This window comes from Vicugna pacos, chromosome 28 (genome assembly GCF_048564905.1).
Source record: "Vicugna pacos chromosome 28, VicPac4, whole genome shotgun sequence".
Taxonomy (NCBI): Eukaryota; Metazoa; Chordata; class Mammalia; order Artiodactyla; family Camelidae; genus Vicugna; species Vicugna pacos.
The window spans coordinates 5216705-5233151 of NC_133014.1; the positions used below are offsets into that span (position 1 = coordinate 5216705).

Here is a 16447-nt window from a genome sequence, read left to right on the forward strand (position 1 = left end):
TACAGTTTCTGGAAATACAGCTCTACAGCTATAGTCTATGATACTAGTAACATATATCAACCAAATGTATCTATGTGCCTCATCTGATCATTTTGTCTCAGTATTTACACTTCACCATTCAAGTCAATTATACTACATTTGTTTTCTCCAAATTGTTTATAGGAATTTAGGAATGAATGCAATCTCTTCATAGTTTTTGTTTACCAATAACTTATCAATTATGACCAAGAGATGACTTACACGGGTGTGAAGTTCTTCATTGATGGATTCTTTTTTATTGGTCTTTCTAACATCCAGGTACCTGACCAGAGGGCCAATTGTGATTCCCTAGATCATAAATAGCAAAATAAAGGGGTCTATTATAACGAAGGTTCTCACTATAGCAAAACGATTAGAACTTCCAACTTCTATGTCTTTGTTTCATACTAGTTTCTGCTGGATAAATGCCCCAGTGTTTACTTTCATTCTTACTTAATTCTTTTAAGCTGTGCAATGAAAATAGCCCTTAGTCTGTATTTTAAAGCAGGAATTTAGTTTATTTCCTTAAAACAACCTCTCATTGGTTTGCTGAGAGATAACTCAGCTAAAATAAAAGCATGTGCTACTGATGACTAACTGGAATCTCACTGTCAGCAATTCACATTAGAGCAGCTGTCATTCATCTGTCAGGGAATGTTTTGATGAATATGTTCTATTGATTAAAAGGCAACAACGTTGAAAAGTTACAGGATGACCAAAAACATGATCTAGAAATATTTGGGAATTTAGATTGGATATTGAGGGCATGCCTGAAAATCAGATAAAGTGTCCCTTTCTTGGTTAAATTAAACAAATTTAATACATAATCCTGGGAAGACTCTACTTATGTCAAATATGAAAGAACTCTACCAACCTGAATAAACACAGTAAAATATATAACTACTAGAGTAGCAGTGACGAACATTTTCTTCCTAGGAAAAAGAGACAGAGGAAGCAAAAACGCAAGTGAAAAACTTCCAGCTCCTCGGACACCACTGTAGAAAATGATGCACTGGTCCTTGATGGAGAAGGGGAAAGTCCGAAACTGGTTACTGACATAGAAGAGAGCAAACACGCCTAGAAAGGGGGAAATACGTGTTAGAGCAGAGGGCCATGAGCGATGGAGCTACAGCAGCCTGGTGAGCCCAAGCCGTGTGCACGTGCCCTCAGAACAAGGCAGCCTAACCCCAGCACACCCACGATCGCCAGTCTCCAGCAGAACAGCTTAGAAAACGCAGTAGGGCTTCACGCTGGAAGTCTTCCCTGGTAGCTTCCAAGCATGCTTGTGTGTGTGTGTGTGTGTGTGTGTTTAGGATAATAAATATTAATACTTTTGGTTGAAGAAGTGGCATATATTTTCTAACTTATTTTCATAAATTTTTCTCTGCCCTTGAAAACCAACATAAGGCCAAAGCAGCACTTGGAAGATGAAAACATTCTGATCAGCTCAGACTCTCACCGGGTCATCAGAGGACCTCGGCGACCTGACAGACGAGGGGAGCCCTCGCAGGGGCTGGGGTGTCTAGCAGGGGAGCAAATCTTTTGTAGGTGGTTTGGTTCTTCTTGAGGCTCAACACAAACAAGAAAGGAAGTTGGCGCAGGTTCCCGGGGGGGCTTCTTGTTGTCAGTAAGGGGGAGGTGGGTGGCGGGAGAGCTTGCTGGGCATATGAAGGTGGCTTCTACCACCTGGGTTCTCCAGCCCTGAGCAGCCTGCCCGGCTGAGCTGCCGCCAACGGAGTGGCTCCCGGTGAGAAAGGGGGCCCTTCACTGAAGCTCTGACTGATTCAACAAGAGGTTTCACTGCAGAATGATGCAGCTCTTGGAATCCTCATGTGGCTGCTGATCACACAGACGTCACAGTGAGGATCCCTGATAACAGGCACGTGGGCAGCGCAGGAGACAGTAACATTTAATTTTTCTCATTTTGCTGTATTGGCCCCAGGCCCTCCACAAGCTAGTTATGTGACCTCGGGCAAAGGACTGTCATCTTTCCAGAGACCTGTTTTGTGGAGGTCGTGACAGTATTTACCTCAAAAGGTGGGTGTTAAGATTTAACAAATTTAATGCCTATAAATAACAGAAAGCAAGTCCTCATAATGTTATCAGTCTTCATGAGTGGGAACTATCCTTAGCTCTGATGAGTCAGGCTGGGCAGGGGACAGCTGGACTCTGACACCTGGCTCTGTCCCTCACTGTCATGTGGCCAAGTCAGCCATTCTCTTGGGAGCTGGTCCATCAAGTCCCTCAGCTAGAAGATGAGACGGTCACCAAGGGTCAACCATGATGAGGTCGCCACAGCATGAACCACTGTGTGCTCTCTATTCTTGTTGGCTGGGCTGGTGCTCTGAAGTGATACTTCTCTTGACCTCAGCTCTACTCCCCTGGCGATCCCTACAGTATTAGAACTGAAGGGACCTGAGAAATGTGTCCACACTCGCCATTTTGTGGTGGGGAAAAAGATGTTGAGTAGTTGACTGTCTGCTTAAGGTCAAATAGTTATTAGCAATGATGCTGGGACTTGGTGTGAGATTACAAATATATATCACAGGATCCTTAATTCTTTTCTCCCCGGGACACCCAATACATTCAGAGTTAATTTTATGAATATCTTAAATATTTCTACATTCTTATTATCCTTTCCTAGATCCTAAAAACCATTCTAAATTTAGAATTGATATGCTCAAGATGAGTTCTCTGCCATTTCTCCTAATTTCTCTCTGAGTAATTGGCTTGAAAATAATGCTCAAAGTCAAATGAAAAAAAAGTTTCAAATGTTGGTCAAAATCATTTAAAAATACAATTGCTTCTAATCAAAAGGTAAAATATATCTTGTAGTTCAGTACTTGGCATTCTCTCTAGCTCCAGAAACTAATGTACAAGATAAAAGCCATTCAAGACATTTCATGTTTAAATTAGGCATATTTTATAGGGGTGATACCAGTCATATTGTAGAGTTGCTTTTGCTAATTACTAATTAATTATTAATACTTAATAATAATTAATACATAATTAATACTAAGCACTTTTCAAAACTAGAGATTCATTTCCTTTGTTTTCTGTACATCACACTGAACCCTTGGCTAAAACTACCTGTATCATCTAGGGGCTGTCTTCTAACAGCACTTGCCTTACGTAGGCTACAGTTTATGAGATCTCACTTTTCTTGTAATAAGAGTGTAAAGGAAAGCCCACAGATTATAACTTATATCTGATTTGAGGTAAAAGAGGGTGCAAACTGGCAAAGAAGTGAAGAGCAAAGGATAAAGGTACAGAGTTATATTTAAATGTGTAGATGTGAAAGTTCTTGCTTCGATTTGAGAAAGAAAGAAAGAAAGAAAGAAAGAAAGAAAGAAAGAAAGAAAGAAAGAAAGAAAGAAAGAAAGAAAGAAAGAAAGAAAGAAAGAAAGAAATGTGCTCCCGCCCCAGCTTAGGTTCACTGCAGAAGCTTATCAGCCACTAATTACTCAGAACTGATTAAGGAAGCAAACAGAGAACATTCCTGGTCGCTGCCAGGTACCCAAACCCCCGTGACCAGTGAAACCAGCTAGCATCACCTCATCGCCCATGCTTTAACCTTGCAGGAAGGAATAAGAAAAATTAAAAAAAGAGGCAGGCCAGAGGCCCCCGGGCCCTGTTGTGTCTTACTGATGGCCCTCCAGATCTGGCAGAAGGCCAGGGTGAAGCAGACGAACGCCCAGTTCCACTCGTGGTTCTTGCCGACGGTGGACACACCCATGAAGATGAAGATGAGCGTCTCGCTCACGCTGCTGAGCATCTTCATGAAGTACTTGATGGTCGTATAGGATTTCTGGGACACGTTCTCTTCCACGTACTTTTTCATCGTCACCGCACAGGCTGTGATTCTGCAAAAGGAGTGGAGTCTCAGAGAGAAGCCACAAGGCTTTGCCCCTCACTGAACCATCCTCCCTACGAGTGCTGGCTGGATACACGAATCCTGTTTCTACCCAGAGAGAACATTGTCTCCATCCCTCTCTCTGCCTGCAGATTTCCCACAGACTTGCTTTCTTCCTCTTCTCCCGCCTTAAGGAGTCTGCACAAGTTGAGTGTGTCTGGCAAGGTTTTCCCAAAACAAAACGGCGCACAACTCAGGCACCAGCCGCAAGTTTCTGTCTCGACCTCCTCCATCAAGGGCTTTGTCAGCCTCACATCTTACTCTCTACTTCACCTGCCTTGAACCACAATAAATCCAGGGCAGGTACCTAGAAAGGATAATTCAGCGAGTCCCCCTCATATCATTCTATTTCCTACAAAAGTTTAATGAGAACATTTTTATTTGAAATCTTTTGTTCTGGAGCTACTTAGCAAGTCTGAAGGGAAAAGAAAGGCTTTTGCCCTGTCTTAGCTGTTTGTTTACATTTAAGCTGGGAGAATGATGAGCACTTAGACTTTACACTATGGTGTTTAATTAAAATAAGTACTTCTATCGAATAAAATTCTGCCCAAGGAGCTAAGTATGAGGATAATGTCATCAAGAAAGCAGCACATTCAGAAATAACAAGCCAAGATGAAAGGCCTCGTCCCAAGACCGACCCAAGAATAAGCATTTCAAAATCATTTTCATTCGGGAAAAAAAAAATCTGTATTTCTATTCTCACCCCATCCACCTAGTTTCATTCCACACTGACCAGTCCTGAAGCTGTGATGTGATCTGAGGGAATCAGCAGAAGGCAGAGCCTCGAGGCATGCTTCCCTTTAACTTTAAAATCATGCACTTTTTCCAAGGAGAAAAAAATAATGACTGAAGTGAGATTTTAACCTTGAGCTTCTCCCAGCTCTTCACTGCCATCAGCTTTTCTGAGCATTATACATTGACTTCATAATTGTTACGCCTTCTTCAGGCAAATCACCAGAACAGAGCACACACAAACGCTGGAGAGAACATTTGTTTGGCAAAGGACCTGAATCGGATTTCACAAAAATTCAAAAATCCTGACTCTTGCCACGCGCTAAAAGTCAGGCTTTCCCCGGATGCTGGTCCACAGGACGTGGTCCTGACTTCTCCTCTACGGCATGACAGTTGGTCCCTGGTTGGTACTCACGCCAGGATGCCAGAGAGATACAGGGTCTCAGCAACCAAGTAGGACAAGTAGCTGAACATGAAGACGATGAGGGGTTCAATCGCCGAGATGTTCTCAGTGAAACGCGTGATGAATGCAGAAATGAAGCCAAAGACGACACCGAAGAAGACCCCCCCCACCCCCACAACAACGAACCGGGCGCATCCGGCCAGAATGTCCACGGGCTCTATGTCTTCAAATTTGTGCATCTTTGTGAAGGCAATTAATATATTATATAAGACCTAGACAAAAAGAAAATGAAAAAAAAATCATGAGTTAGGAATGAGAAATATTTCACACGCAGACTCTTAACTTTCTGTCTAGTTAAATAATACACCACAATAAAGCACGTCACAAGGAATATCAGCATGGCTGCCTAACTTTTAAATGCATTCCAAATAATTTAAATGTATTCAGTTTCGCTGAGTAGGAAGTATAATATTCTCAGTTTTCAATCACTCTACTAAGCTCTCTGTGCCATCATCAGTTGGTCTCCGCTCCAAATGCCCCCTTCAACATGGGCACCGTAATAAACGATGGAATTCCTTGATTTCTCCTTTGAAGTGAGAAGCGCCCTGCTCCGCTCTCTCGGTAGAGGGCGCTGAACGGCACTGCAGGGGGAAGGGGCTTCCTGCAACTTCCGGTGGGAGGGATGAGGGTCAGCCCTGGCGGCAGTACTTCCGGTGGAGCCTGCCAGAGCCACACGTGCTGGAAGTGATCCCTCTGCAACCTTGCAGCCTCCCCCTGACTGCTAACTTGTCCACAGACCTCTTGGCACAGGAAACAAAAAGGCCTACCACGGCCCTTTGCAGCCAGGGGTCCAGCCCTCTGTGAACCCTCCCTTCTCCCCGGCCATGCAGCCGGCCCCCTGGAAGGCCCTCTGCCCCCCAGGGCCATGCTGGGTCAGGGCTCCCAGGCTCCCACTGCCCAGTGCTGCTGCCTGCTGGTGCCCGCTCCCCGCCTGCCCTCTGGGGGGTGGTCTGTTGTTTGCCCAGGGCCTCCCCCTCCCCCTCCCCCAAGGAGAACTCGTTTGCATAGCTCTCTGGATTGTAAGTGGCTACCCAGTGGCTACCCGGTCTGTTCCTAGGGCCTGGGAAAGTCAGCTGGGCCAGCCCTGTCCCCGGACACCAATGTGTCCTGCCAGGGAGAGGCCATAGCCATTTCAGAAGCTAAAGTGGTACCTATAATTAAGAAGACTACATTTCCAGACACAATCAATATGACTGCACGAAAAACAGTTCTTATCTTTCAAATTATACGGCTCTGAGTGTCATTACAGTTGTGAAAGATTTTCTTTGGATTTATTTCAAATCGCAATCATGTGTGTGTGTTTTTTACATATTGGAGGGGAAAACTCAGCCAGCCCTGAATCTCGAATATGTTCCCGGCACTAACGGAAAACGAGATAGATTTACCCTCTTCACTTAACTGGGATGTGATAAGAAATATATATTTTGTCTTTGTCCCTGGTACCCGGCACAGAATTCCTAAAAGCCTTGTAATTTCCTGAGTAATAAGAGTGTGGAGAGCATCTTTTATTTGTAATGAGCCTTTTTCAGCCACACCTGAGTTTATGTTAATGGGGTGACTCTTGCCTGGGTCCAAGGTATCTTCTGGAGGTGAACTGGTTGCCAGAGGAACTCCCCACGTGATTAAAGGGTTGTAACTTTCACCTCCACCCCTTAACCTCCAGAGAGGGGAGAGGGGCTGGAGCTTGACTTTAATGGCCAAGACCATAACCAATTATGCCTACATGATGGAACCTCCAGAAGAGCCCTAAACAATGGGGTTCATAACACTTCCAGGGGGTAGATTATAGCTCAGTAGTAGGGTGCATGCTTAGCATGTGTGAGGTCCTGGTTTCAATCCCCAGTACTTCCATTAAAGAAAAAAAACTTGCATAAAATTAATAAAAAAAAATTTAAAAGCACACTTCCAGGTTGGTGTGGGGAGGCTGGCGCACCCAGAGAAGGCACGGAGGCTCAGTACCTTCCCAGGTACCTCGCCATCAGCATCCCTTCCACTTGGCTGTTCCGAGTTACATTCTTTCTAATAAACTGGTAATAGAAAGAAAACTGCTCCCCTGAGTTCTGTGAGCTGTTCTAGCAAATTATCAAACTGAAGGAGGGGGTGTGGGATTCCCCCATTTTACAGCCAACCAAATTTGTTCTTTTGATAAAAACCAATTTGTTACCTTTTTCCTTTTGTTGTTTATGCCTTTCTGTCCTTTGCCTACTCCAACATCGTAAAGATTTTTTTCCTACATTTTCTTCTGGGAGATTTGTAATTTTAGCTTTTACATTGTGGTACTTTTTGAATTTGATTTGAGGTAAGGGGTAACTTGCATCTTTTCCCACATAGCTATCCTGTTGTTTTAGCTCCACGTCTTCCTTTTCCATTGAACTGCTTTGGCCCTGTGGCCAAAAATCGACTGGCCATGTATGTGTTACTATTTCAGACTCTCTATTCTCTTCCACAAGGTCACATCTTTTGTTTAATCAATATTGTAATTTTGCTTCCTTACTATAATTTTTGTAGCATCATAGCCAGTCTTCAAATAAGTCTTCTAACTTCGTTCCTCTGTTTAAAAATTCTTTTATGTATTCTGTCATTTGGATTGCTAATCAGACTTTGGTATCAGATGGTCCATTTCTACCAAAAAAAAAAAAAAGTCTCCTGCGATTTTATTGGGAGTTTATTGAATCTACAGATCAGTGGGGAGAAAACTGCCCTTAATATTGAGTTTTCTGTTAACAAACATGATATTGTTTGGGTCTTCTACAATGTTCTATAATATTCAGTGAAACAGCCTTGTTCAACTTTTTTGAACTTCTAAGCATTTTCATTTTGACAGGACTTATAAATGGAATTTGAACATTACCTCCTGCCACCAGTATTTAAAGTTGTTTGCCACGACTATATTAAAGTGTTTTGATTTTTGTGTGCTAACCTTACATCCCATGACCTTGCCAAACTGACTTATTAATTCTAGTCGTTGTTTTATATATTCCTTGGGATTTTTTTTTTACATAAACCATCATGTTATCTACAAACAGAGACATATACACTATGTCCTTAGTGATTTTTGTCTGTATGCTTTTTTCTTCTTACATAATAAATAGAAATGTTGAGAGTGATATGTTGCTTTGATCCTGATCTAAATTTATTGAGGCATCTTTTATGGTCAAATACATGGTCATTTTGATGAGCATGGTGGATGAACTTGAAAGGAATGTGTAGTCTGCAGTTGCTGGGCACAGTCTTCTTTAACTGTCAGTTGGAACAAGGTGTTGATGGTGTCCAGATCCTCAGTGTCTTGCTGATAGCCTTGGTGGCTAAGAGGACTTCCAGCCAGAGACCTCTCATTCAAGAACAGGAGTCAACAGACCCTTGAGAAGTGTATCCATGGACTGGGGGCCATGACATAGCCTGAGTGAAACCCTCTGCCCAGTTTTGCGCTGTAGCAACCACAGCTTCTGGGAGGTACAACGAGAGTGGACCGGATGGTCTAACACTCACTCACAACCGAAGCTGACCCGGGGTGACAAGGAGAGGGCTACGGAAATCACAGCCTGGAGCCAGAATCAGCGCTCCGTCTCCGGACCCTCCCCTGGATGTGATGTTAGCTGCACAACAGGTTCTGCCCGATCCTGTTCGTTTTACATAATCACTGAGGAAGCTACAGGGAAACCAGCTGGCAACCAGCCAGCTCTCAGGACTCCTCAAATGATCCTGAGCATGTGTTTTTCCACAGCAAAGCCCAACACAGCTGATGCACCTTTGAGAACGCAGGTAGGCGTGCTGGGCAGGGGGGCCGGGGGGGTGTCTCCTGAAAGCCACTGAGCTGGGAAACTCTCTCGGCTGTTTGGGGTCCTAGGTAGCTCTCCCAAGTCAGTGATTTCTATTAATGCATCATGTAATCGCCTAGAGTTTGAAAGGGGTATAAAAAATACACACTATTGTATATAAGATGGATGCACAGAAAGGTCCTACTGTACAGCACAGGGAACTATATCCAATACCTTGTAACAGCCTATAATGCAAAATGATATGAAAAGGAATCTATGTGTATATGTGTGTGTATGTATAACTGAGTCACTATGCTGTACACCAGAAACTAACACAACATTGCAAATCGACTATACTTCAATTAAAAGAAAATCCAGAAGAAGCAGGTCCGCGGTTGCACAGGAAGAATGATCTACAAATGAACAGAATCAGGTCCCAGGCTCCTGGCTTGTGGCTCTGCCGAGGCGGGGGCAGGGCTCCTTGCTTCTCCAGCCCGGACTCACAGCACCGGGGGACAGAGCGTGGTGCTATGGCATTGAAGGATCTGCTTCCACATGCTTTTCTGCCATCATTCTGATCATTTCCTAAACATTTATTGAGTTTGCTATTCTCCCTAAGTGTTTCTTTTCGAAATCCATCTCCACAGCCGCTCGGCCCTGCCCCCTGACGAGGGAAGGCTGGCCCGACGACCAGCGAGGGCTCCTTCTTCATCCTGCGCTTGTGAGCTGGACTGAGGTCTCATCGCCCATCCATGGCTCACAGCGCAGGCTGCTGGAAACCCAGTTCGTGACACCCAGACTTCAATCACTCTGCGTCTTCATCCAGAAGAAAGTGAACCAAACCAGTGTTTCTGCATCAAATTGGAGGCATTCCTGCATTCCAGGGGACACAGGGTTGAATGTCCCCCTCCCACCCGGCCCTGCCGCTGCGCATCTCTGAATTAGGAACAGGGGCCTGAGGAACAGACCTTCCAGGCTGCTGGTTAACGAGAGCCCCCTGCACCTTAGACCCCGGACACGCAGAGGTAAAGGTGTCTCCCAGTTGGGGGAGTTTAGACTCAAATTCGCCTCCTCTGTTGGTGAACTTTTGACCCCTCCAACATCCGGGTTTGTTGGGACCAGCATGGGCTGCCCTCTACCCCTCATTTCTCCAAGCTCCTCCCACTTCCCCAACCTGGTCCAAGTGCATCCCAAGCTATTGTGTGTGTTGCACACCCCCCCCACACACACACACCACCGGCCCCCACGGCCAGTGCCATCTCTCACCACCTCGGCGGCTGTGGGCTGAGCAGAAGCTCACCAAGCAGAGCTCAGGTGCTTTGATGGGAGTCAGGTCTGAAAAGGAAAATGCCTGGGTCCCGGCTGAGTGGGCACCAGACACCTGCCCTGCCTCCCGGGTCAGAAGCAGCCCTGGGGGAGACGGCACAGCTCAGGTCCACGTGCTGAGTCCTGGCAGCGGGTGACGCTCGCTGCCCAGGTGCCTAAAGCCACCCAACCACGGCTGCGTGGCCCTGTCTGTCTCAGGTTGAGGCCGGATCCCCATTTCCAGGGGGACAGACACCAAGCAGCTTGACTTTCTTGTGTGGAACCTCCTCTGGGGCCCGGGAAGGGCACCGGGACCCCAATTCCTCACCTCCTGGGGGCCCAGAGTCCCCACGTCTCATACCCACCCCTCCTCAAAAGCACCCCTCTGAGGTCAGACTACTTGTTCCCATTTTTCACGTGAGGAAACTGAGGCACAAAAGGATAGAGTCACATGCTCGAGATCACACACCTGTCAGGTTCATGCCCCCTCCTACACTGAGCTCCCCACATCCGTGGCCAGAGGAGACCGTGTACCTGGAAAGGTACCTCTCACCTCCTACCCTAGGAATCTGCAAAAAAAATGTGACTAAGGAGATAAAAAGAGGACAAGACCACAATGCCTTCCTCTTCTCGCTGAAGAGTCTGTCCAGGTCTGTGCACAGCCCTTCTCGCGGAAAAGCTGAGACCGCCAAGTCCAGACAGATGGGCAACATGATGCAGCATCACTTAGGATGCAGAGGGGGAGGCCTGTGGCTCCGAAGCACTCAGGGAGGTGATTTCTATTAATAACTCCCTGATTCTGACACCAGTTCCTATGTGTACGCTTTTCTCTCACACCACCAAGTAATGAACTCAATTCTGACACCACCTACTTGGAGGTAGAGTCAGGTGCCGCAGGGGGAGGGCTCAGCCCCACTTCAGATACCAGCTGCAAGTCCAGGCTGTCATCGGTGCTTCTGACCCACCAGCTACAGATCAGGCTCCAACCGCCCCCTCCTTGGGTTCCATGAATTTGTGAGAAGAGCTCACAGAACTCAGAGACACATTTCACTTGCAAGATTACCGGTTTACTGTAAAAGGGAAGAAGCAGGTGGAAGAGAAGGGTGGGTTGAGGCTAGAAGCGCCCAGGCCAGCAGAAGACAGCTTTCCACTGTGTCTGTTGGACACTGAGCTGCAGAGGATAAATTACACTCAATACATGACTGCTCTGACAGCCTGTGTTCTCGTAATAAAAATAACCATGAAAAGCCTTCAGCCCTGGCGGTCTGGTAATTCACCGGAGAGATTCAAAGAACCAAGGATGAGCCAGTACAGAGACGAGACCAGAAACGGTCGCTTGCCTTCTGTTCCACAAGGATGAGGGCACCGGCCACCGCAGTCGCTGACCTTCAGCACACCCTGAACGGGGCTCAGGGCGGAGACCAGGAAACAGGCGCTCTGGGCTCAGGGAAAACCAACATATTAGAGGCAGCACAGGCCTGCTGATAGTCTGGTATTTTCTGGAGATTTTATGAGCCCAGCTTCTTGCACTTCTCATACCTAGAAGAGCACTAAAATCATTCAGGGAGACACCTGCTCCTTGCGACGAGCAGCAACCTTCTGCCAAAATGCGTGCGTGACTGCACGTGCCCCCTTCACCAAAGTCTCATACACACTGGCCTCCCCCAGCCCTCCTCGGAGCGGCTCCTCGGAGCTCCCTGAGACACTGTCTCCCAGGCTGTGGTCCTCAGTTTGCGCCAAATAGAACTTAACTCACAACTCTCACCTTGTGCATTTTTTCAGTCAACAGACGTCTGGGGCCGGGGTGGTTCTCTCCCTTGACCCCTAGGCACTGTTCTTTCCAAACTGGGGGCAATGATTTCCGCCGCCTGGAGCTGTTACAAAGCCCGAGGAAGGAAAAGTACATGAAATGTCACCAGTGCGACTGGTCCAAGGTTTGTGCTCAGAAACTTCCATGTGCCTCCCTCCACCTGTCTCTCACCCACTGCATACCTAGGGGACGGACTACAGTGGCAGCAAGAACTCAAACCAAGACATCACTAGAGGAAGGAGAGAAAACTGGAGAAAAATAAGGTGGGGGGAGGGGGTGAAGGGACAGTATGGAGGAGCAGTTAGGAGCAGAGGCGCCGGGAGCCAGGCCGCCTGGGCTCAACCCTCAGCCCTGGCCTTCTGGACCTCTCAGAGGAGCTGGAGGAGGGGAGATGTTTGGAGGGAGATGGGAGGTGATAGAGACCTTGGTGCCATTGCCTTGTTCCTTATTCAGCAAACTGATGCAGGAAAATCAGGGAGGAAATCAAACGTAAGAACCAATTGCCTACAATAAATGACGCTGTGCCAGATCTGAAACCAACTGCCTGTTAAGAAGGAGCCAACCTGAACGCACGTCCGTAAGTCGGTGTGATACAGGACAACAGCCTGCTTGCATGAACTGCTCACTGCATCTGAGCACGCACTGTACTAAAGGCTTGAGATGACTTTTCCAGCGACCCCAGGAGCTAAGTAACAGCCTCCTCCCAGTCTTCCAGGAGCAAAGCACAGAGACCACCAGCATCTTTCCTGGAGCCACACAGTGAACTCAGCCAAACAAGACAACTCTGTTTTGGAGAAAAAGCCCTGGATTCACTATTAATTAGACATGAGTTCAGTCTCCTTATTGATAATATACGGGTTCTCCCCTGTCCTGCCCAGCGCCGTGAGCTGAAAATTCAAATGGCAAGAATAAAAGACAAGAGGTTGGGAAGAGACAGACCTGTGCACCCGCGTCCAGCCCATCATGGCCAGCGGGATGCGCTGTTCAATCTATTTCACTTCCCTTGCTCATTCGCTTCATCTGTGAGATGTGGTTATGAATTCATGCCTCACGGTAAAATCTAAGGATTTAATAAAATAGTCAAGGTAAAAGTGACCCCATGCAGGTCCTGGCTATGGTGGCTGCACCCCTCTTCCTGCTGTGATGTTGCCACGAGATTCAACTGGGGGTGCTCGTAGTTATTTTAAAGCTATTTGAGTTTTGCCTCTGGTCCCTTCCCCCACCACCAAGGAAGTTTTCATGATTAGAGTCATACCCTAAAATATTCAGCAAGAGGGAGAAATAAGTGGACAAGAGCCCTGGGGGATCAGGTCCATCGCTCTTTCGGCAGTTCTAGAACATTTCCTCTTTAGCGAGAGGCAGCCCTTTCGTGGATAAGGATCTGCAGAGTTGTCACATGTAACCCACAAATCACAGGTCTCTCTCTAGATGACTCAGACTTTCTGCTGAAAAAGCACGCTTGTGACTGCCCCCGGGAAGGCTCCCTCCTCAATGAGAGGGTGAGTTCAAGGCCCTTGGCTCAAAATACAACTGGACTGCATTAAATACCAGTTGCTCTCAAACTGCCTTCTAAATCCGGCCCCGAGCTTCTCCGGTTTCACGCAGGGACACAGAAGTGCCCCAGCGCACACTTAATATCACTGTGCTGTGGGTGACCACAGAGTGACCCGGGGTGACATGTGGGCAGCTCCCCCCGGAGCCAACACAACAGCAGCTTCGCCTCGTGGGGGCCACAGCCGTGCCCTCAGCAGACACTCTGGTCAGCCAAAAATGGTCATTTTATTTTCAAATGATCATGAAAAAAAAAAAGTCCAAGTGGAAACAATTAAACTTGGGGAAAGGCAAACAGATGTTGTTAACAAAGAAACTCCAAGCAGAACCCAAACTGTGACGGGCTCTCGATGTAAAATCTAGAGACAATTCAGGCTGAAGTCAGAGTTTCAAGTTCAGGGCCAGCACTAGAGGGGCAGCAGAGGCAAATGCTTTCACCCGTAATTGATAAGGACGAAGTCTCGGCGAGAACGTCTGCAGGTTGTCTCAAGAAATAGTGTGTTTGGTGGAAATTAAATAATGTGGCATTTAGAAAGTCATTTCTAAGCCTCTCTAATGATTTAGGAAGGGAAGGTGGGATCACTGCCTCACAATGGCCTTGATGTTATCACAGAAAAGCACCTTCAAGGGCACTGCTGTCAGGGGGTTGCAGTAAGCAGGGACCCCAAAAAATGTAGATGGGAGTGAAAGGAGATTGTCCCTGGAGATGTACAGTGAGACGGAAGCATCGTGGCTCAGAGGGGCCCCCTTGGGAGATGGGATCAGTTCCCAGCCAAGGACACTTACTCCATCGTAACAAAACCAAAAAGTACTGACAGCATCTAAAGAAAGAATGCATGGCAGCAAGGAGACATTGGAGGTGACCCAGCCCAGTCTGAGGAGAGGGGTGCAGCCCTTGCTCTGGACGTATCATCGTTTTACACCAAGATATGTCAGCTTCTCACCACCTACAGGTAATGAAAGTCAGCCCTTGTCGGAAGTACTCATTAAAACTACAGGTTCCCAGGCTCCGTTCCCGGGGACCGTGGGTCGGGAGCTCTGGGACAGGGTTTGGGCATCCGAAGGCTCGTCAAGTCCACCTGGGTGACTCTGAGGCACATGGCTCGAGGGCCACACGCTGAGGAATGAGATGTCTGGATCAAATGGCCGTCCGGAGTCCAGGCTCCCCTGACAACTTGCGGACAAGGTGGCTTTTTGTGACGCTGGACGAGCAAGAAAGAATGTGCAGGCCTGATGAGTGCAGCATCTTGCCCAACAGTTAGAGGTTCTCATTATGGATAAATAAATGGCTTTCTGACTCCAAGTGTGGGTCTCCTTCACTTAGCGAATCCACTCGGGTTATCTTGGTTTAACTGGTCAAAACCCTTGTCCCCACCTGACCCCTGGACCATCTATTTTCATGTGAAGTCCTCACGATAAAATATCATGTGCCAGATGAAACAAATAAATTTTATTTAAGAATGAAATAATAATTTAGTTATTACTCTAATTCTTAACTTATTATTTAAGACTTAAATTCTAAGTAATTTATTTAAAAAATAAATAAAATTTAAATAATTTTTATATAAGAAGAGAAATAGCTGTAAGTTCCTCAGGGAGGCACACTCTCTGGGAGCAAAACAGAAAACCCAGAGGCAATAAAAGAGTTAGTAGGCTTGACTACAGAAACATTTAAAACTTTTATAGGATAGAAGATACCATGATTTCAAAAAAAATTAAGTGACAGAATAGGAGAAAGTACTTGCTTTTTATTTTTATTTTTTTATTTTAATAGAGGGACTGGGGATTGAACCCAGGACCTCCTGCTCTACCACTGAACTCTTACCCCTCCTCCTGAAAATATTTCCTTTTAATGCAACATTCAAAAGTTTAAATTGTAGATAATTTAATGTGTTCCTATAAGTTAATTAAAAAAGAAAAAAACAGCAAGTGGTCTCAACGAAAAATGAACAAGAAGCAATATTTGTATAGAATACTTGGGACATACTTAGAAAAAGATCATCCATTGTTTGCATGAAATTCAAATTTAACTGGTTTGCTGTGTTTTGTTTTGTTTTGTTTTTTGAACGTCTGGCAACCCTGAAAAGGCATGAACTTCCGATTTACAGCATAAGAAACACTAATCGTCAACAATTGTTGAAAAGGTGCTTAATATCATCATGCAAATGACAACAAACATGTGTAATCCTTTTCTGCTCATCAGAAAGGAAAACATTAAGAAAGCAATGTCCCTTGCTGACAATAATACAAGGAAATATGCACCGTGTAAGGAAAGTAAGCCCACGAAGATTTCCGAAAAGTTGTGGCAGCTGTGTATGTAAAAAATAAAATTAAGATTCAGTATCTTATTTGGTACAACTAGGCTGGTTCTGAATGACCTACCTGCAAGTTCCCCTCCCCAATCGGACCCCACATTAAGGTCCGCAAGCTAAATAACTCTCCTTCTTTATCAAGGGACCAGGCACAGTACTTGCATGTCCCTGAGTGTTGGGGACCAGTCCCCTTCCAGCCCGCAGGATTATTCAAAATAAGTCAATCACATCATCCCTTAGGAACCAGGAGGTACCCTATCCTTTCACTCCTTCCTCCTGCTTTGTTCCAGAGTACAGCACCCATGTGGCCCTGCCAGGTGTGTGGGGTCCTCCTCCCCAAGGGCTGTGAGTATAAATGACTAACAATACACTGTTACTCATGTCCTCTGTTTAGTGTCAGTGTCACTGCATAACTCTTGGGTGTGAATCCCTCCATCAGCTGAATGAACAGGAGCTGTTTAATAGACTTACCATATGACCCAGGAATCCCACTCCTGGGCATATACCTAGAAGGAACCCTAATTCAAAAAGACACCTGCACCCCAATGTTCATAGCAGCACTACTTACAGTAGCCAAGACATGGA

At 46.1% G+C, this 16447-nt stretch overlaps 1 protein-coding gene across 1 annotated transcript in view; it reads right to left on the reverse strand.

Moving 5' to 3' along the window:
• Positions 1-16447, reverse strand: part of SLC9A4 (solute carrier family 9 member A4) — a 39439-nt gene that overhangs the window by 14877 nt on the left and 8115 nt on the right. The window contains exons 3-6 of the mRNA XM_072951584.1: positions 5079-5338; positions 3664-3881; positions 893-1095; positions 241-327 (exon numbers count right to left, since the gene is read on the reverse strand). Of these exons, the coding sequence (XP_072807685.1) occupies positions 241-327; positions 893-1095; positions 3664-3881; positions 5079-5338 (768 nt within the window). The remainder of the gene's footprint in view (positions 1-240; positions 328-892; positions 1096-3663; positions 3882-5078; positions 5339-16447) is intronic.